Below are 22152 nucleotides of genomic sequence, written 5' to 3'. Positions count from 1 at the left end.
ACTCATAGGTTAGAAATAAGATTCGGGTACGCTAAACATTACCTCGACGCGTTTCGACTTATGAGTAACTTACAAGTAACGTGTTGACGTGTGTCAACGATCTCATAACGTGCCTACGACTTATGGCCAGCGTATGCGGAACGTGTGAGTCATACGATGGCATACGTTGAAAAATTTTGAGCATGCTTAAAATTTGTCAACGGGCTCGGCGTACTACGACGTATGCCAGCGTGCTTCAGTGTGCTTCAGCGTGCTCTTAATGTATACAAAACTTACCCATAATGTATTCAACGTGTGCCAGCGTTTTAGACAAATTTTTCATACGTCGGCATACGCTGGCTAAATCGTCAAGGTGTGACAGGGCCTTTAAATCGTTGAGCGGCAGCCTATTAATACGCTACGCCACGTGATCGTCGGTGATACGCTGCCACGCTATGCATAAGTTAGACTATCGTTGGGCAGAGGTTGTGAACGCCGACAACACGCGAAGCATTCGTTGGTATAAGTTATCTATAAGTTATCGAAACGTTCTGTGTACGTTACTAATACGTTATGCATACGTCCAACTCGTTATGAATACGCCCAAAACTGAAAAAAAAACCATGAATAGTTCAGCGTACGCCAGCGTTTTACATACATTTTGATACGTTGCCATACGCTGGCTAAAACGTCAAGGTGTGACGGGGCCCTAACCTCCACCAACTGATTCCGGCAGATAGAAAACCCAGTTTAACGTCCATCCTTGGGACTGTACAAACAAACAATACATCACCCTGCATGTGAAATGCCAGGGTGGTAGTGTGTAGCTCGGCTGAGATTCAAACCCAGACTAGACAGCTGCGAGGCGAGTGTGCATACCTTGAGACTATCATGCCAGCCTGGCATAATACTTGTGTATAGGAATCATGTTAGCCATTTGTATGTTCATTTAAATTGATGCTTACTAATAACATCAACACACCTTCCTTGTTCCCAACCTGTTGCTTACAGTTGCTGCTGCCGCGTTTCCTGGCCATGCGCAGTTTAGGGCGTTCCGCAACAGGAACCTCAGCGCCGGCATGCCGATCTCGTCGCAGGACTACTTGTACGGATTTCCAGCCGGTTTTCCTCAGCAGACCATTCCTATGCCGCCCGCTGAAGAACCCCATCGCGTGATGGTCGACGAAGTCTTGGAGGCTCTGGAGCAAGACCTGCACAGCATCATGACTAAGGATATTCACCGCAAGATGGTTGAGGTGGTTGCGTTTAAAACCTTTGACCACTGGTGGGAGTTGCGTGAGAATAAGGCAAAGGTGAGAAACTTCAAGGCATCTCCATTCACTCTGCTGCATCTTGCTTCGTGTTTTGAAGTCTTTCATTGTCTTCACGCAACTTTTAATCATTAAACCAAGGATGATGGCTGGCCCTTGTTGTAATTGGCAAACCTCGTCCATGACGTGGCACACGTGTCCTACTTCTTTTTTCTTTTTCTTTTTTTTAACTTTACTTGAACTTAAGAATTTGTTTTCTCACTTCAAGCATAGGATTCACGAATGAAGACCTTTTATTTGATGTTTCCATTTCTATGATCGCAGCAAACGATGTGTCGAAATGGCGAGTGAAAAACGTTACACGTCTTATTAAATGGCAAGCCAAGTTCCCATGTGTTGCAGTTCATTCATGAGGATGTTAATGCACAAAATATCATCCGTCATGTAAAAATATGGAGTAAATTTTGTGGTGGGGGGGGGACAACAAAAGCTAAGATAAAGTAAACGGAAATGCATAATATGTAGCAGTAATGATCAAGATTGTCTCACTTTAGTCAGAGACTGTAGGATCTACACCTTTTGACTTTGAGTCTTTAAAGCTCCATCTCAATGGAGTCATTTTCAAGTCATTGGAAATTTAATCAAACACATGAAACATCAATACATCATATAAGAAAGGGAGATGAAAGTAATAAAAAGGTCAAAACAAAATCTGATTGGCTCGAGACGGAGCCTCTGAGACAGTGATGTCATTATCAGGTTGGCAATGTGGAAATCGAGGCTCAGAGCTCCGGATCTGGTCATGATACGTGTCGTAATGATTTGTGACCGTAGTGTGTTTTACCAGAGCATCAGCTCTGCGGAAGCAGTTTCTACGGTGGGGGAAATGTCATTGCAGAGTAGGGTGCTGTCGGGGCTGGAATTTGGAACTTGATCAGGCTCACGCCACATATTGGCATACACTTTTTGAAAGGTACTCGAGGATGTTTAATGTCTACCAGAAAATGCTTGCAGACAAGTGATCCAGCTTAACATCTCTCGGAAGGACGATTGACTCGTTGATAAACACCAGTATGATGGTTTATAGTCGGGTTGGTTATTGAACCCAGGCTAGATAGCACAGATGAAAGTACCTTTTCAGCTCGCCTGTTCGCCCCAACAGCATTTCCGATGGATATAAATGTGGGGATGCAATTGGAAAAATGCAAAAAAAAAGAGAACTCTAATCTGAGCCTGCGGATTGGTATTCCACATCAGAATCTGCTCCTGATCCAGCAGATTGAGGGTCTGTGGCTATTTTGGAAAGGTTCAAACATGAAATGTTCAATTGGATTTAAATCTGGCGAGATGGCAGGCCAGGGAGTATGGCATTAACGATAACGTTGACATTGACAAGAATGTTCCTTGTTTGGCCCTGTGAGCACAAGCATTAACAGGCATAATATTTATTTCTGGACCATGTTGCTGAACGGTTGGCAACATCTGTTGCTGTAAGCTCTCATTAATGTATCGATCTGCTGTCATATTGCCATGGTTACGGATGAAGTTGGTGTGAAAGGTTTTAGCAATTCCATCCAACAACATGACACTTCCACGTTCAAAATTTTACGGTTTGTGTTAAACGGTTATTGCATGAAGAAATTACGTTACGTGGAAACTTGCAGTACGGTGTTCAGCACATCCCTCGTGCCAAAAAGGCACTTGGGATGAACGCTGTAACAGCCCTTCAACAATTATATGATCAATTCTACCTGTTCCGTTCTTTATTGACGTAATATAGTTGTGCTACCAATGACTTCCTTTATTTATTTATTTTTAACTGTGCCTTTGAGCTGTGTGAGGAGTTCCTTTCCTCATTGCTAATCCTCCCTTCCTTCATTCCCTTAGAGCGAGCAGCCAACACAGCCAGTCACAGTTCCCAAAGAAGAAGAGCGCCTACCACCCAAGGAGACTTTGAACTTAGCCATGTTTGACAATCTTGCCAAAGGTGGCGCTTTTGGTCCCGAAGGCACAGGACTAGGCCTCAGAGGTCTCCGTCTCCCCTCCTTTCGGGTGAGTGTGCGACATGACGGTGGAGCCCTTTTTTGTAATGATCTTCTCACAATAATATTGATATCACAATGCTTATATCAATACTTCTGATAAGTTCCGTCAACGTGATTGTGGAATTAGTGATTTCTGGACAACCTTTTGGAAGATGGTGGGGTGGGGGGGGGGGAGAAGAGAAATTTATTTTTCCATGTTCCTGTAATTCTGACACTTGTTTTGAAAAGTTCCACACAGGAAATGATGTGATGCGTATTCTGCCCATTTCATCTGTAGGTAAAGCGGAAAGAGCCTGCCGAACCCGCTGCTATGACAGACACGAAGAGGATGCGACCATCAGTTCTGGCAGAGGACTTGAATGAAGGTCTGGTGTATAAAAAAGTGGATGTAGTTCGTAGTAGTGAATCTTAACTCGGGGCAAAATGCTTGGGATGTGTCATCACACCGTCTCGTTTTCCTCTGCACGTGGCAGTTTGGCTGATTGTTTTTTTTTCCACCTCCCACATCAGAATCTGGGCCAGATAAAGAACCTAGAGTCACGGGAAGAGCTCCGCCACGTCGTGAGGTCGGCTTGCCAAAGGCTCACCGCCGCAAGCGAGCCCGCTCCTTGGACCTGGACTCGGAGGGCGAGGAAGAGAGTTCGGTAAAGGATGTTAAGCTTGTGAGGGAGCCGGTCTTCAGATTTATTTATTTTTGCATGCAAGGGCCAAGGCTCACTTAATATCTATGTATATAGTGTATATAAAACCGAAAAACACGGGCGGACGTTGAACCCTTGGTCGACCCATGCGAGTATGTCTATTAATTACATACTATTTGAACGTGAGTTGGACCATGATTACATCTATCAAGTACTTATCATTGGACCTTGACTAGGTTTATTAATTACGGACGATTGGAACGTACCTTTTTTAGACATTTCGACTTTTCCCGTATGTAGAAGAGATCATAGATGTGGATGCATGAGCACACGCGGTAGTGATGGGTAGCACATTTGAAGGACTGATTTGCTTCATAAACTTCATTTTCGCTTCATAAACTTCAAAAAAACCCAAACTCACAAAGAGAAACAAATTTTGAAAAGCAAGCCTGATAACCAATTGCTGTAGAAACAGTCACGAGGACAAAAGAAAACCTGATGAAACCTCCATAAAATACAGGATGAAACTTTGCCACCATGGCACCCGAAACAGGCATGGCATGTTCACACACCCACGGAGAGTCCCTACAGATCCAAATATCCCCATATGTACCACGTCCGTGTGTGCTGTATACGTACCCTCTACCTTGTATTGCAACTGTCGACTGTACATCCCGATTGGGACATGAACTGTACCGCTATCTACCCGAGGGCATTCAGCAAGTGGCTTACAGGTCCCATGACACCCAAAAATACTGAAATTCCATATATATATATATATATATATATATATATATATATATATATATATATATGTATATATATATATATATATATATATATATATATATATATATATATATATATATATATATATATATATATATATATATATATATATATATATATATATATATATATATATATATATATATATATATATATATATGTCCTATAGGAGTTTTTCATTGTGATTTCAGATCTGACAATGTTTTTTTCACAATACTCGTTCTGTAAAATTAAAAAAAACAAACCTCTTCAGGAACGCCCCTAAAAATTCTGCCGAAATCTGAAAGGGGCGTAACCCACATGACGTCATCTCCTTACGAAAAAGGCTGCACGTAAATTACTCGGGTTGGTGGTCTTCGTGATTGTATTGGCTTCCTGTATGTTTCCACATTCGATTAGTCGACTCAATCGCTTCGTTCATTTCTGCTTTAAAAAAAATCAAACATTTGGTTTTGAATAATGGATGACATGGACTTTGATTTGTCTGGTAGCGACAGTGAGTGTGAGAGAAATGAAGGATTTTGGTCTGAATCAGATGGAGAATTGTCGGATAACATAGTCGCGGGAGGTGAAGTTCAGGCAGCTGGAAATGAAATACGGCCTTACCAGTTCGAGCCCGAAGCAGGACAAACAGAGGAAACTGGCGATGAAATTCCCGGTTTTCATTATGATCGGGAGGACATCGAAGGAAGACTTGGCAATTACAACTGGTTAGACGAAATCCTATTAGTAATTCAATAATGTAAATTCGACTTGCATACTGCTCGATATCAGAAATATTTTAGTGAGGTGACGTGACCAGCGCAGCTTAGCGGACATGTTGCACCGCGGCGAATTAATCACAAGCAAGGCCAGCCCATGCCATCGGCCGTGTCTCTCTGTGCATAAAACGAAGCAATCTCGCTGTCCGGATAGGATGAAAACTTGTGTGCAGAACACACCTTGTGACACAATTGTCTAGAGTAGTCCGATAAATTTGACGTTCTGTTGCATTTTTAGGTCATCTCTACCGAGATGACCTAATAAAGCCGGACCAAATGTCCGTCCGTACGTCCGTCAACAATTTTTCTTTCCGATCTTGATGAAACTTAGTTTGTGGGTAGAGGTCGATGAGTGTTGCACAACAATATAACTTTTGTCCGGATTCAAGGTCAGGGACGAGGTCACGAGGTCACATAAGTTATAAAAATCGCCATTTTCAAAACCTATCTAGTCTGCCATTCTACAAGATATTCGGCAACTGTTTATTGATTATGACAATAAAAATATTATCTTGTATCTAACCCGACAGATTTTTTAATTTCCTTCCCGTTTGATCGTCACGTGATCTGGAAGATGGCCAAAAACGCCGATGCGATTCGCAAAGAAGGAAGGAAGGAGAAATGAAAAATAAATATAAAACACATTTTTAGCCTTTTATATTTATACATTTTACGCCGAAGGTGCAAAAGTTTCAAAACCCGAAATGTAAACGTCGGCATTTATTTTCAAAATATAATTTTGTGCGCGCGCCAAAATGCCGAGTCATCTTTAACCAAACTGCGTAGTAGAACTGCGCAGTAGTCCGGTCATGGCGCCTGAGCAGTGGCCAGCGTGGTTCAGATTGACTGTGGTTTCTGGGGCAAAGGTGATTGTTAAGAAGTATGTCGGCGGTATAAATTCATGTGACTTTATTGGTGATTTAATCACGCAACATCTTGACAACGGATATTCTGGCCGAACGATTGCATCAATTCAGTGCATCAGCAGGGATAATTCGCAGGCTCCTCTCGATCATGCCGATATCGAACATAATCACCGGCGGACATAGGGCTGCAGACTGTGGGGCGAGGCCACAGATCCCGGATGAGGGGATAAGTGATAAATTATGCTACATGCTTCGGGCTTTCTCATTAATATATCATGAGTACATTCCATAATTAATGAAGAAATAATTAATGAATCTGGCATACAAAATGTTTTTTCATACCTGACATGTTACTTTGTGCAATGTCATGAAACTTCTGTGGAATTAATAATTAATGAATTTGCGTGCTCTAACGATTTTTCAAACCTCAATATCTCTATAAATACTTGACCAATTTTCATTCTGAAAGTTGCATTATAATCAGTGAAGAATAATCTACAGGATTATCATAATCTCCGAGAGCTAAGCCTATTTTTTCGTTTTTTTTCTACAACCGGAAGTGAAATGTCCCCAGAGAGTGAACGGACCGGAAAACCACGTATTGCACTTACTGGTGATTCTGATGTGTTAATCCGGTTACTTAATGAACAATACATATTTATTAATTATGTCATTAGTAGTATTATCCTAGTGTATCTCTGTGAACTATTTCAATCTAAACGGTTAGTTTGGACTGTTTCGTGGTTACCTGAACTGAACATTGAGAACTTGTGGTATTATAGAGATGACCGTCACCCCCACACGGGAGTAATTTTTATTTATTTTATTCCTATTGTCGTCATGTAGTGCCAGTAGAAAACAATAAGCCTAGTGTTGGCTTAGTGGTTAGGGTGGTAGCTTGAGATCCTAAGGTCCTGAGTTCAAGCCCCGTTGGTCGCTGAATTAAAATACACCAGGAGGTTGACTCAGCCTGTCATCCTTCCGAGGTCAGCAAAATGAACACCAGTGTACTGGTAAGGGGGACACTGCATCAGCGGCATAGCCGCGTCCCAACCAATGATGCAACCAGCAGCCATGAGAGAGACAGAGACAGAGACAGAGACAGAGACAGAGAGAGAGACACAGAGAGAGAATAATAAAAGAAAGCTACAGCACGTCAGATTTATCGGACTAGTCGGACGGATTTATCGGACGACATTGCTTTTGATGATGGCTACTGCATCAGGTTTAAGCCTCCTCAACTTCTTCAAACTGAACAGCGAATAGAGCCCGTGATCAAAGTCACTGTCTTCGAAGTGGGCACTGTAAATGACGCTCGTGTCGCTGGGGCCTTTCCAGTTTCCCCTTGTCATCTTCACTTTAGATGTCCATATTCTCCGAAGATTCTCATCTTTCGGGAATACATGAAGGCTTACACCGTCTCTGGTTGTATTGCTGCATCCTGCTACGATACATCTTGCAGGCATTTTCGAAAGTAAGGCTAAAACTCTAGCGAAACAATCACAGGAATTAAGACGATCGGTGAGATAACAAACACATGTGCACAATGCATTTGTACGTACTTTATACGGCGCGCGACCTCTCATCAATCCACTCTGTGCGAGTCGTGTTCTGGAGATGACGTGAACGGTCACGTGACCTACGGTTTGCTGAAGTCAACTTTTTTGAGGGGCGGGGCATTGCAAGTTGTGAAAAGCACTAGAAATGTTCTAAATATTGGTCTAATTATCCCATTTTTTATTTTAAAATAGAAACATGGGTGATTTCTTCACTCGGAAGGTCAAGTTAATATATAAATAACCAGAAAGTTTTGAGTGTCATGGGACCTTTAAGCACTGAAGCAAGTACTCCAACGGAACGCCTGGCTTGGCACACTATTACCAATTGCCGTCAATTAACCCATACACCCGGAAACGTCCAAGCAATATCCGAACTAGACAAATTAACACTTTTTAGCATCGGTACTGCTGCTAAGTACAATTCTGGAGCTTAAATTTTGTAATTCAGCTTAGTTTAAGAGATTCTTGAGGTTATGGCATTTGTGGAAATGAAATGAAGCCACGAACGCTGGTGTCTCCGGGTGTTTGTCATAAGCATTGCAATGTATCCATTAATTCAAAGGTATCGATCATTATATGAGTGAGGAGAGTGGGGAAAAAAAAAAACTTTTATCGTTAAGAAGTAGTTGAGCAGGCCAAACAACATGGCGGATTCAGACCCCATCAATGGAACCCAGGATGCGCCTGAAGACCCCAGAGAGCAAGGTGGCCGAGGATGCGCTTGATAAAAGTTATGATTAAATAAGGCTGTTAATTATCTTCAAAAGGGGTGTTTTAATTAACCCAAACACCCAATTTTCATTTGAGCAGTCCCTTGGAGTTCCCTTGGTATGCATACAAATAGTTTGTGGTTGCTAGGTTTCATGGTTTTGGAGTTATGGAGGAAACACACACACACACACACACACTTATTAGTACAGATTGAACTTCAGTGTCTTAGGAGGCCAAACTTTTTTTTCTTTTTTTTTGTACCCCATTTGCACTTTTTCCATCAAATTTTCAACAAACGTTTTTCATGAGAATATGGAGAAGAAATTAATAAAAACAAATTTGTCAAAATGTGAAACAGCAAAGTCCTAGTGACTATCCATTGTCCATATTGGTCCAGCATGGCAGCATGTTAAACACGTGACACCGCGTTTTATTTATTTATTTATTCAAATTGTTTCCATGTTTTATTTATTTACCATCGAGCTTCGGCGGGTCTGGCCAGGCCATAACTTTTTATTTTCTTTTTTTTTAACCAATTAAGCCTTTGTAATCAAATCTTCAACAAACGTTTATTATGAGAATATAGAGAACACAGATTAATAAAATGTATAATTTTTTAAACTGTTCTTTTCGTCAAGTTTAGTTGGAGTACAAAGCGGATATGAACGGGCTTTGCATTTTGAGATGCTTTATAGTTCATTACCCTCGCCAAAGGAGAGGGTATTGCATTTGGGTTTGTTTGTTTGTCTGTTGGGTAGTCAATCTAGTCTCCCCTTTATTATCAGTATTTCCGTCGCTATGTTGGGTAGTCGATCTAGTCGAAAAAAAAAAAATTGAGATTTGTTCTATCCTTATTATCAGTATTTAAAATGGCGATTTCAGTAAATACAATGGCGATTTCGATGAAACTTGGTTGGTAGGTTCATACCATGACCTAGTTGTGTGCAAATGAGAACCGTTGCTATGGACACCACCGTTGCCTAGCAACGGGACTTTTAAATTTTTGAAAAATCATAAAAAAAAATTATTTTTTCTAAAATCGGGCCACGAGCGACTGTGGGCAGTACATTCAGCCATATTGTCAAAAATTTCCAGCCGGATCCTATGAAAACTGTCGGAGAAGATAGACTTTGAATGAACCCTGGTCAAAAACAATAAAAAAATGAAGTTCGTTATATCTCAGAGACTTTGAGTCAGATATAGATGAAACTGGTATGGTAGGTTCATGGTGTGTCCGAGTTATGTGTGAGAAAGAACCGTTGTTATGGACCCCTCCGTTGCCTAGCAACGGCCGAAAAACCTCTAAATGTGGGGGTATTTTAACGAAAAAACAATCTGCAGCATTAACCCTTAAAGCTATAATCATGAATTTTCTTGTGCTTAATCCTCAGGTCATTCCCCATCGAACGGGCCCATCGCGTCAGGTTCTATTGGGTAGTCGACTACCCATGTCCGCCTACTGGCTTGTTTGTCTGTTTGTCCGCACAGAACTGTCGTGTTTTTCTCCACAGCCGCTTGTCGGTTTGAGACAAAATTTTCACCATTGGTGCGACTACTCACATAGAATGTTTTAATGATAATCATGACATCATCGGTCACATGGTTTGGCAGCCATATTGGATTTACCTAAAACCTATAAAAATCTTCTCAAGAACGACTGGACAAATTGAGGGGAAACTTCACGCAAGTGTTCCTCAATCCATGGGTGTACACGTTTAAGGAATAATTGATTGGTCACATGGTTTGACAGTCATATTGGAATGAAGAAAAACATTAAATCATGTTTTCTCTGGAACCACTGAATCGATCGTGAAACTTCAAATTTATCATCTAGTAGTGATGGGGATCTAGTAGTACAGTAGATAGTACATGATCTAGTGGATCTTGTAGTAAATGTTTTAAATTTCAACTTGATCAGATGCATGGTCTGGCAGCCAGGATTATTTAATTTTTTGTTTGGGTTCTCTTTGGTTTTTTTTATTTCTTTTTGAGTAAGACTCACTTGGCTATGCCTGGATGGGTTTGAGGGTAGAGGAGTAGTAGCTGAAATGTGAATCCTGTCTGGGTTCCTCCTGATGACTTCATATTTGCTTTTTGCTTGTTCGGGTTCCTTCTGATTTCTCCAATGCAGGACTGTACCTGTTTGGTCTTCCATTTGATTTGGATTGAATTTATTTTAATCCCATTCTGAATTCAATTATATAGTAATAAATGTCATGGGTCAGGATCAGGTGTCCCATCAAAGTGGGGTTTCATCAAAGCGGGACGTCCTGGTACCCGGTCATCACTGCCAGTAGTGATAAAGTGGCAGTTCTGATTATGTCTCTTAATTACGTAACACACCAGTACAGAAACACCACACAAAAGCAGTCCAGGTGCCAAATCGTCTGCAATCTCTGATTGCTCTTTTTCTTGTTTTTCGATTCGTTTTCTCTGCAACCGCTTGAATGATTGACACGAAACTTCTCAACATCGGAGCACCTTCCCATGGAGATTTCTTCTTTTCTTGTTTTTTTTAAAATAAAGTTACCTGATGATTGGATGGATAATGCATCCAGCATTCCAAAAAGTCTGTTTTCTGTCGGCATGTGTTGCAGGGTTTTTCACGTATCAGGAATAAACGAGACCTCAGACCATAAACGTATCGGGATTAAACGGCCTCGACCTCGCTTCGCTCAGCATCGGACGAATTATCATTCAAGTCGGTTTTAAATGTTACCTTTCCACGTTTTGATGTTTTTTGTATGAGGAAGTGACGAGGCATTATTATTTCAATCCTCGTCAGTGTGAAAGTTTTGTGTGATGGAAAATAGCGGCAGATTTTTTTTTTCATCTCGTCGCTCTTGAGATATCAATGCTGAATGACAAGGCTCCTGTAATCGGACAATAAGTTTTTTTTTTAATAATTCAGCATAAACTGCAATTCTCTGTCCATGTCCGAATAGTGACGGCAAAATAAATGGTCCTACTATAATTACCGACTGGTCAGGAAAAGTTAACAACCTATCCTGTAATTTTCCTAGCTGGAGAGGAAATATCTCGCATTGATGATTCTACTGTTATTTGACAAAAATAGATCGCATCATAGAGGAAGAAGACGAAGAAGAACTGAGCCAAGGAAGGTAATTGTGGCCGCTGACTGTGTGAAACAGGTGGTCGCTGTGTAGATTACACATGGTCGCTTCGTGTGTGTGTGTGTGTGTGTGTGTGTGTGTGTGTGTGTGTGTGTGTGTGTGTGTGTGTGTGTGTGTGTGTGTGTGTGTGTGTGTGTGTGTGTGTTTTTGTGTGTGTGTTTTTATAAAGTGCCGCTAAGACAAGTTTGCCTCTACCATCTAGTAAATATCCTTGGATTGCAAATTGTATTTTGTCTTGTTCTTCCAGGATTCCGATGACTCACAGAGTTCAGATTCCGAATCCGAAGGTAGGGCGTCGATTTATTTATTTATTTATTTATTTATTTTTGAACTGTTGATAAATGCATGATCAGTTCATTCCTGTAACTTGATTTATTTTTATTTTTTCTCATTTACTTGTTAGATATTTGGCTTATTCGTCCATCCGCCAAACGGTTACATCATCATTTCTGTAAAGCCCACTCCAAGTGAATTCCGACTGCCACTTTTGGAAAGAGCTCGATAGCCGACAGTTTTGCTCCTCTTACCATCTTAATGTCTGGCCAGACATACAAACATCAACTTCTGCCAAATCTGGAGTGGTAAAACAAGTTAAAGGTGGTACCTAACTGATGACACAGCCAGTCCATATAGCAGTGATAATCACAGGAAAGACACGACTGCTGTGCAGAGAACGTAGTGTGTTGTTCTGACTATCTTCAATGAGTTGATTAGATGGGGGGGTGGGGCGGGGTGGAGGAGTATAATCTTGTTTTTTATTTTAATGTGATGATATTTCATTTCCCTCTCATTTGGCTTTTAAAATATTGTTGTTGTCCATAGGGAGCTCTTCCAGCGATTCTTCTTTGCGTGACTCAGCAGTCTCTGCTGCATCGGCGTCATCATCATCGTCTTCGTCGTCGTCGTCATCCTCATCATCATCGTCTTCCTCTGAATCTTCAGAGAGTGAGGATGATGACTCTTCTGACTACGAGAGCAGCTTGTCTGCTGTGTCTGCAGCCTCTGCACCAGCAGAGCCGTCGGACAAGCTCAATGAGCCCGTCGAGTTTAAGAGGCCTGTGGAAGTTCCTCCAATGAGGAAACAGGCTGAACGAGAGCCTGAGAAAGGGACTGCATTGAGGCCAGACACCGCACCAAACGAAGGTGAGTCATGACCGAATAGCTACCGCTCGGTAAAGGATTGCATCTCGAACTGCTTCATCCGGGTGTTCCTGCTCGGTAAATGTGGCGACGATGTCTGTGGTTGTCCAAGTTGAACTTGCAAGCCATTGCAAATTTGTTTTTGTTCACCAATTTATTTCTCACGGCGGCGGCGAATCGGGCACAAGTTACAGTGACTTGAGATTTACGTGTTCAGGTGCGCAGGGTGAATCTGGTAAAACCTCCCAAGCAAGCCGTGGATGTTGATTTGTACTGTTGCTGCATTGTCGTGAAAGACTCGCAGCAGCTTTCGAGTTGCGCTTGCTGGAACAGCTGAGTCATCAAAATTTATAACTTGGTCATGAAAACGATGCAAATTTGGAGATTTCCTGGTCGGTTTTGTGTGCATTCTTCTTCTGCAAAGCTGACATTTTACCCAGATTTTGGACTTCCATCCTTTCTTCTTTTACTTTTTCTCTTTTTTTACTGAAATATTTATCTTGTGGCTTTGCTATCCATAACCAGGAATATTTCGTAATTGAAAGATCCACTTAAACCCAAACTACAGACCCACTTAAATTCCAGTTCGGAACCTGGAAGCTTCTTCCTCTGCCAGAGATTGTTGGCCAGGCTCGATTTGAGGAGGTGCAAGCCAAACCGTTAGTGTGTGGCTGTTGGAAATGCCATTTGATGGATATCTGTTACAAAACAAGGCCTGGCTAAAAAAAAAAACAAAAAAAAAACTCGCAAGGGTATTCCTAAAAATGACTGCGACAAGTAGCACGTACCTGTGCTTTGTTTATTTTATTGTGTCAACGGTCAATTTCTTTGTCTCTAGAAAATTATCATTTTTAAACTTTTGTATATTTGTTGAATTTTTTCTTTTAATGCAGTTAAAGTCAATGAGGTGCCCTTAAAGACTGAAACGAGTGCAAACATTGAAGCGGTGGAAAAGGTTGAAGTCAAACTCGAGCTGCAGGTCGACCATGTGACTCCGATTGCAGAACCCCCGGTATCCCCGGAAAAGGTTTGTGTCTTCTAAGTGGTCTTCTTGTTTGTTTGTTTGTTTTTATTTTGCTTTTTTAATGCGCATCGATTTATAAGATGGCTACAGATGAGGTTTGAGCGTTTCATTATCTTTTTTTTAAATTGTTGTTATTCCAATTTTAACCTTGAACTTCCTCCTAGGATTCAAGCACGCATGCTCAGCCCGACACTTCTGAGCACAGTATAGAGACCCCCAAAGCCACGATAAAGTCACCTATGGTGGTTGATGTATTACCCCGAACACCAGGGCGCGAACTTTCCTCCGGTCGCTCAGACTCTGAGATATCGCTACCGGCTTCTCCTGCTTCTCAGCCAGCCGCTTCTCCAGTCACGCCACCTCCGACGCCAGGCCGCATGGACTCCCCTCCACATGAGCCTGCGGCCGTTGATGCTGCCACCACCGCCGCCATCCTTAATCTTCCACTTGACCATGCGGCGCTGGTTCGGTCGCCTTTCATCGAGCACCGACTCCGGAGTAAAACGCGGCCACTGGAGGCATCACCACGTCGAGGAGATTGTGATTCGCCATACATATATGGCATCCCACCTCTGACTCCAGGTGCTGGAAGCATAGAGGATGATTATGACGATGAATCTATGACTGACATTGGAGTTGTACCTGGTGAAGAGCGAAGCCAGAAGGAACAGTTGAACATCTCCTCACTGCTCTGGTTGGCTAATTCAAACTTTCCTACCAGCCTCGACCTTGATGCTTTCGCCACTGCGACTGCGTCGGCAATGCAGCCGCCTGGTACACCATTTCTTGACAGTCAGGCCTCGCAACTAATGTGGGAAGAGGAGAATGAGGAGGCAACGGTACCAGCTGCAGATCATGCTGTGGCTTTTCACGTGGAGCATAGTTATGCTAGGACCCCGACACCGCTGCCCGAGTCTGATGCCACATATAAGACCCAGGCTGTTTTAGATAGACAACGGCGATTGGCAGAACGCCAAGATTTTGAAGCGGCCATGCGGCTCTACGTGAGCCAGGAGGTGGTGATCAGTGACTCGGAAGTTCGAAGAACTAGGGAGCCGGGAGAGGTTTCCGATGCTCCCGAGCCAGGTGAGGTCCTCGGCAAACGTCCGAAGGCAGAACCGCCCGTGGCATCGCCGGCCCGGAAGCTGCCAAAGTTGGATAAGAAGAAAAAGAAAAAGCAAGAACAGCTGGAAGAATGCATCGAAGTTGATGAGGATGAAGATGAGGAGGAAGAGTTTGAGGAAGAGGAGGACCCAAAAGAGAAGGATCAGGCCTTTGAGGTTCGGACAGAGCTTGAAGAAATGGCCATATTGTATGATATCTGGAGTGCAGGAATTGATGAGGAAGATTCGCTACTCCTACGGGACACGTACAGCAAGCTTCTGCAGCAGGAGGGCAGCCCTGTATGGTTCAACGACACTCACTGGGTCTATCACTGCCATATCCTTTTACAAGCTCGAAACACTTTTTTTTAATGTTCCTATTTATTTTCTTGTGAAACAACATCCATGTTTGTTTGTTCGTTTGTTTGTTTTTTTTTCAGTGATATAAGGCTCGTAGAGTCGACGATATGCTTTGACATGAATTCCAAGGATATGGAGAAATCTTATCACATTATAAGGGATTTGAACCTGGGATCCCAAAATTGTGAGTCAAGTACTCAGTTGGGAACACAAACAGGCCAACCAAATGTGCCCAACATTCTAACCAATAAAAGCTTTGAAAATTGAATGCAATTTGTATCGTTTGCTGTCCACGCAGATCTGCTTGGTTTGTGAGCATCACTTGACAGCCAGTAACTGAGTCGGGCCAAGTTCTTGTAATTTGGTATGTGGGCATTCATTTTGGGGATGTGTAACGTTGGAAGCAAGGCAGGAGTTTACCCTTGATTCCGAAGCACCGACGAGTACACAAGACGGTCGCCGCAGGAAGCAAAAGAAGAGGGTGCGTGTGGAGGATGAGAACTTGCGTGAGCACGCGTCGGGCTGCGCACGCTGTGAGGGATTCTACAAGTTGAGCCACAACGAAAAGCATGCTGAGAAGGTTCAAGAGTCTCCTTCGCAAATCCAGGTACGTTAGCTGGTGTGGCAGTAGTTCGTTGGTTTAACCTGCGGCTTACATAATTCATGAAACCACATATCGTTTTGTTTCTGTTTGCGATGAATGTTCACGTCTTTACTACGACGCAATCTTGTTCGAGTCTTAGTCGATAGACATTTAAGTTGCAGTCTGCAGTTCAGTAACACAAGCAATGTCAGGTGTAGCACTTATTGCTGCCAACAATGCACCTTGCCTCCCGTGCTGTTTTCCAATGCCTCCCTGTGTGGCTGCAACCGTGTGCTGCCGACAACACGAAAGCTCGTTCGTTGTGATGAAGGGGTGAGGAACCGAGCGTTCACCTATCATCTTCTGACCGTTTCTCCCGATTTGTGGTGTTCTTGCCTCTGCATCGCACTGCCACCAGCTTTTTAGCCACCAGCTTCGCACGGCTGTCTTGATGTTATTTTCCAGCAATATCGGTTGCTCTTTGTTCCGATTTATGCCTCCTAGGCCGCCTCCACTACCTCCAAGATGTTTGCAGCATTTCTGATTCGTGGGCTTTATTGCTGTCGCTTGTCACCTTTGACGCATCACTCCACCACTTGAGACTTGCTCCCCACCTCATGTCCAATCTATTTCCTTTATTCCTTCTCCATAGGGTGTCAGCTCGGTTGCGACGCAACAGGCTCCATCGGCTAGCGCCAGCTCTGCTCGCTCAGGGTCTGAACGCCGTTCGGAACAGCGTCGTCTCTTAGCTTTCATTGGCAGTAGCGGAGTTTTGGCTGACAGTGATATTTTCAAGTTCAACCAGCTCAAGGTTTGTTCCCAACCTTCTCCCCTCCGTTGAAATATCTGTGTGTAATATCTTTGAAATGTCTTTTTCAACTTGTTTTATCGAAAGGGGAAATAATAAAAATAAAAAAAATACATATCAGACTGCAGGGTGGAAGTTCAGTTGACATTGGTGCACTTTGAGCTTGTGATCTCGGCCCAGCAAGCTCAGCTGTGTTGCTTCCCCACAGTTCCGAAAGAAGAAGCTTTGCTTCACAAAGAGTCGAATCCACGAATGGGGCCTGTTCGCTTTGGAACCCATTGCATCCGATGAGATGGTCATCGAGTACGTAGGACAGGGAATCCGGCAGGTAATCTCTTGAACAACCATTTCTAACGGATCCTTTGCTGCCCTCAAAACTCAGGCCAGTCCCTGGTCTCCTGCATGATTCGTTAGATGCCTTTGACCTTCCCGCTAGTTTGATGGTCAACCGTTTGCCAGTCTGCGTCATTCTCTCCCTTTTTACCACCACCAGGTTGTAGCTGACACGCGCGAGAAGCGCTATGAGGTGGAGGGAATTGGCAGCAGCTACTTGTTCCGTGTGGACCATGACACCATCATCGATGCTACCAAATATGGAAACCTGGCTCGCTTCATCAACCACAGCTGCAATGTAAGTCTACAAGATCATCCACATATGCTGAACTCTCACATCAATCGTGAAAGTATGAACTCTCACGATCTAAACTGTCATGTTTAAATAAATAAAAAAAGGGGGGGAGGGCTGTTGGCACTTGTGCGTACAAGGTGCAGGGCAGGATAATTTTGTCCACACCTGCCCTTACTCTGCCCTGCCTTGTCCTGTTATATAACACGCTGTTCACACGGCTACAGAATAAGGTTACGAGTGATTCTACTATGTGGGGCCTGCACTTGTGTGTTAGCAGTTGCAGAACTATCTGTTTCTTGTTGGGCATTTGGTAACTCAACGCTGCTTATCGACAGGTTTCGTCCGCTCTGAAACGCATCGCCTTTTCTCACTTTCCCTTTGAAATGTTCTCACACGACCAGTGGTGTGCCTGGTTGCTTGTTTTGCTGCATTACGTCAGGGTAGTTGGGTGGCGTGCCATCACCACCACAGTGGACGGGGCTTGTAATTTGCAGTCATGGTATGTGTCTAAAATGCCGACCTGGACCACAGGAAGTAACAGTCATGCCCTATTAGATGCTTTCTGGCAGATCGGTGATACGACCGAGCACAATGGGACAGCCTAAGTCTGCCTCCGCTGATGGGCACGAGGAAGACAAATGGAGTTTTTATTTATTTATTTATTTATTTCTGCCACAGTCTGATAAAATGTTTTATTTTGTTATTCAGCCTGGGCAGAGTGTGAACCTGCATATCATTTTTGGGAGCAGGGGGATCTTCCTCCTCCTTTGTATGTAGCATCATTGGCTGAGGGGCATGGCTGTGTCACTAATGCAATTCCCTCAGTAGGTTAGGACAGGAATTTGTACCAGATCGTTGACTAGTTATTCCGCGTGAGGCGCCACTAATATGTTTACACTTTTGTTGGATGGGTGGCTCCATGATGATTGCGCCCGACGTTTCACTAGCGTTTGGTTATGCAGCTTCACAAAGCGTGAACGCCTCGGTGGTGCTCTTCCCGCGCAGGTTATCGTCCTTTTCCAGCTACGTTTTGGGATTAGATGTGCTCAGCCATTAGCCCTCAGAGGTCACTTTACACCTTGATTTATCAGCCAGGTACTTTGCGAATTTTCTGCCTCATGTGTTCCACTCTTCCTTGTATGAGTTGCTGTCATGACGACACATCATTAGGGTAAAACTAACCTGTCTCACGACTGTTTAACGACAGCTTAAAGGGAGTGTGCACACCTGTAGGACATCCTGCCAGCCAGCCCAGCAGGGGGATGAATGTCCTCTCTGAAGGTTTGTGGTACATGGGATAGTCAGATTCCTCAGACCCTCCGTGAGTGACAGCCTCTTTCGTTGGCCAAGGACCTTTGTACACAAATCGGAGTCCAAAGTATTTCGACTCGACACTCGCGGCTGCATTTGAGGTCTCACCTTCCACATACAGTGCTCTGTGAGATTAAGATGAATACCCCTTATTGCAAAACTATTTTCACCATCAACGATACTCACACAATTAAATGGGCTCCATACCGTTACGTTTGTGGGGGGGGGGGGGTGGTAAGGTAGATATTACCATAGAACAGATAGGAATGTGTAGTGGCATGGTCAGTGTGCGAGTAGACAGCCACCTCGATTTATAGGTAGGAAAACAGCTTAAGAATTGTCTTGTTTGCATGTACACCATAAAGGGGTAGTGGTGGTCATAATTAGTTCAGGATTATGGTTAAGGAAATGGTGTGTATAACCTCCATGTCAACCTCTACCGGGAGATTTGGTACGAGAGGTGGGGGCGAAGCTATGCATCACCGAGGAGGGCCGGAGCTGTGCCCCAAGAGGTGGGGTCTGAGTTGTAGATGCCTCCAAAAGGGGCGGAGCGTTGCCCAGGGAGAGGAGAGGGAGGGGCCAAATCGGCAGGTGAAAATCTGAGGCGAGGACGACGGGAAGAAAAAGGCAGTTGATGAGAGAGAGTTTGTCTGAGGAGACGGCGGAGAAGTCTGAGAACGTGGCTGTGAGTTTTTGGTGTGTGCAAGACTGAGCAGGAAGTTTTAAGGAGGTTGCCCTCCCTGCCTGTGCCTCTCTTCACCCTGTGCCCAGTATCGTCGACCTGCCCGTGTGCTTCATCTCCTCGTCATCCTGGTTATCTTCTTCTCACCTCATCGTCCTGCTCCTCCTAGTTGCTGAAAGCTTTAAGGTTTATCGTGTGTCTCCTCACGACCCGTACACGTGCTGTCCACCATTAATTTGGAACGCCGCCTCAGTTGAGCCACTCGGGACATCACAGGACTTTAACCTCAAGGCGCGACAAGCCCGACGTTAGTCGAGCCGTCGACGCTACAATACATTAGTATCTGGTAGCGTGTCCTTTGGCATCATTCAGTGCTTGAACCCACGAAGGCGTCGTCGTGCGTCAGGGCTGCAGTCAGGCCCATGTGCCTCAGACTGAAATGCAGGTAGTTGTCTAAGTTAGGCATGTGACCACCTGCCGGTAAGCTGGCTATCTCCGATGGCTATCGAGCATTCTCAAGGGGAAAATCCCAACAGAGCCCGTTTCGTGTTTTTTTTTGTTTGTTTGTTAAAAAAAAAAAATCCTCAGCTTGACCTCCAACCCCATAAGGAACTCTCTGCATGTTCCTTCACGGGAGAGACTGGTTTGGGCTATTGATGGTATTTATCTCATTAAACCACCTGCTGGTGAACACTTTGCCACATTGAGTGATTGACCGCAATGGACAGGCATCGGTTCCTTGCCAAAGTGCGTGGGACAACACTTCTAATTGAGGTGCTCCGCCTCGTTGCCTGATCCCTGGAAATTTGTTATCATGTGTACCAAGTAGTAGAATGGAGGTAGCAGCCCCAGACCACCAAAATCTCAACTGCACGTGCCCACCAAAAGGTGTGGCCGAGCTCTCACCCCGAGATTGGCTTTGGACACGTGGAGCCCCCTTTGGCCTGCTGGGGTTGGCCATATCCAAATTGAGGTGTTTGGAAAGGGTTAGAGCAACAACTCAATAATTTCAGAGGGCACCAGTAAGGGTCATAATTTGAGTAAGGAAGTTTACCCAAGGTTTTGTCCCGCATGCGAATCGTACTCTGGTCATCTGTCCACGGCCCCAAGAGATGCTTTCAAACCCCCACCCCTCCTTGCGAACCAGTTTATTCATTTTGCAGCAATGCAAAATGACGGTTCATCTGAAATTGTGGTGGTGGTGGTGGTGGTGGTGGTATTGGTTTCTACTGAACGTTATTTAAAAAGCCCATGGTGATTCTCTTTTAATGTTGTCTTTCAGCCCAACTGTTATGCCAAGGTGATAGCCGTGGAGTCGCAGAAACGTATCGTGATCTACTCGAAGCAACCCATCGCGGTGAACGAGGAAATCACGTACGATTACAAGTTCCCCATCGAAGAGAACAAGATCCCATGTCTCTGCGGGGCTGAGCACTGCCGTGGGACCTTGAACTAGCCCGTGCCATGGTTGGGGTGCCGTTGAGGTTCGTCTGCCTGTAATAGCTTCCTGCAATGATGGTTTTCAGCAGCGTGCCCGGCTGTATTCTATCATGCCGTATATTTTGGAATGCCGCTTTGCAGCAAGTCTTCGGGAATTATTTTAAACAGCCGTATTCCCTTGCGTTTCTTCTTCTTGGTTTCTCTGAATGGAGACGTGCGAGTGGGTTCCGCACCGCTTTTAGGCCGGACGGTCACCATTTATACGACTCCAAACAACTCGACAATGTAGATTGCGATTGGTGCTGTTGGTTCCGTTTTGGCCGTTTCATTGGCGGGTCCGGGTTTTGGCGTAGGGTGCAAAGGAGAGGAGCTCGTTCTATGGTACAACTTCCGTGTACCTCGGAGTGGTTGGAGCCCAGGAAGCAAAACTCGATGTTCCATCTCAAATCTATAGCCCGACGACGTGCGCAGTCAACTTGTGTAAAGTCCACTGGAAGCTCAAGGTCTGCAACTTTGTTTTTTTCTCCTCCTCGCTTTATTTACCATTTTATTTAATATTAATAATAATAATAATAATAATAAAAAGGGCATGGAGAGAAGAACACAAAAAGGGAAGATTTTGATTTGGAATCGGTTTTGCAGACGGCATTGAGAAAGGGCTCAGACACCTCTCGGCAATTGATGCACTTCGCTTCCGCAAGGGAATGCCGTTTGTTCATAACGAAGGGAATTGGTTCGAGTGTCTCACTGCATTAACTTAGCCTCGTCCTTCATGCCACGCTGCGTATAAACACGTCCCTTCTGTCTCTGCCGAAAGGTTCCGAGTACAAATTACGTCCGAATGCGACTTGCGCTTGAGCCAGGAGGAGGATGAAGGTTTGACGAGTTTGAGTCGCACGACGGGCGAACCGTTCGCCCGTTTCCCGATGCAACCTTCCGTTGGAATATTTGTCGCCGGCGCAGCTCGCCATTTTGCCGCACTTTTCTTTTCAGCATTTTAATTTCCATCCTAGCCCGATTCTCTTGTACATAGGCCGTTGGTTTACAGAGGATTGGATTTATTGTTTTCGAAACACACACACACACACACCACTTCCTCGTTGCAGCCACATAATGACAGTATCTATTATATAACTGAGCCTTTGCTTTTTTCATTCTCATTTCCCTTCCATTGTAAATATGTTGATACGTTTGTGTATTGTTTAACAGCTGGTATTGGCCAATGTATGATAGAACATTTTATATAAATAAATTTCCAATTCGTTTTGCCATCGTCGCTCCCATGCCTTCATGAGGCCGACTCGCAGTGCGGTTTCA

At 44.0% G+C, this 22152-nt stretch overlaps 1 protein-coding gene across 1 annotated transcript in view; it reads left to right on the top strand.

The window, feature by feature from the left end:
- Positions 1–22104, top strand: part of SETD1A (SET domain containing 1A, histone lysine methyltransferase) — a 38851-nt gene extending 16747 nt beyond the window's left edge. The window contains exons 9-22 of the mRNA XM_085859631.1: positions 991–1292; positions 3138–3302; positions 3573–3660; positions 3806–3939; positions 12004–12043; positions 12579–12899; positions 13790–13923; positions 14085–15360; positions 15821–15990; positions 16279–16299; positions 16619–16777; positions 16983–17102; positions 17268–17405; positions 20678–22104. Of these exons, the coding sequence (XP_085715757.1) occupies positions 991–1292; positions 3138–3302; positions 3573–3660; positions 3806–3939; positions 12004–12043; positions 12579–12899; positions 13790–13923; positions 14085–15360; positions 15821–15990; positions 16279–16299; positions 16619–16777; positions 16983–17102; positions 17268–17405; positions 20678–20851 (3242 nt within the window). The 3' untranslated portion in view covers positions 20852–22104. The remainder of the gene's footprint in view (positions 1–990; positions 1293–3137; positions 3303–3572; positions 3661–3805; positions 3940–12003; positions 12044–12578; positions 12900–13789; positions 13924–14084; positions 15361–15820; positions 15991–16278; positions 16300–16618; positions 16778–16982; positions 17103–17267; positions 17406–20677) is intronic.
- The last annotated feature ends 48 nt before the right edge of the window (positions 22105–22152 follow it).

The sequence above is a fragment of the Eptatretus burgeri genome, chromosome 16 (genome assembly GCF_056783735.1).
Source record: "Eptatretus burgeri isolate ZD-2024b chromosome 16, Ebu_testis_v1, whole genome shotgun sequence".
Classification (NCBI taxonomy): Eukaryota; Metazoa; Chordata; class Myxini; order Myxiniformes; family Myxinidae; genus Eptatretus; species Eptatretus burgeri.
This window is presented reverse-complemented; position numbering and strand designations above follow the sequence as displayed.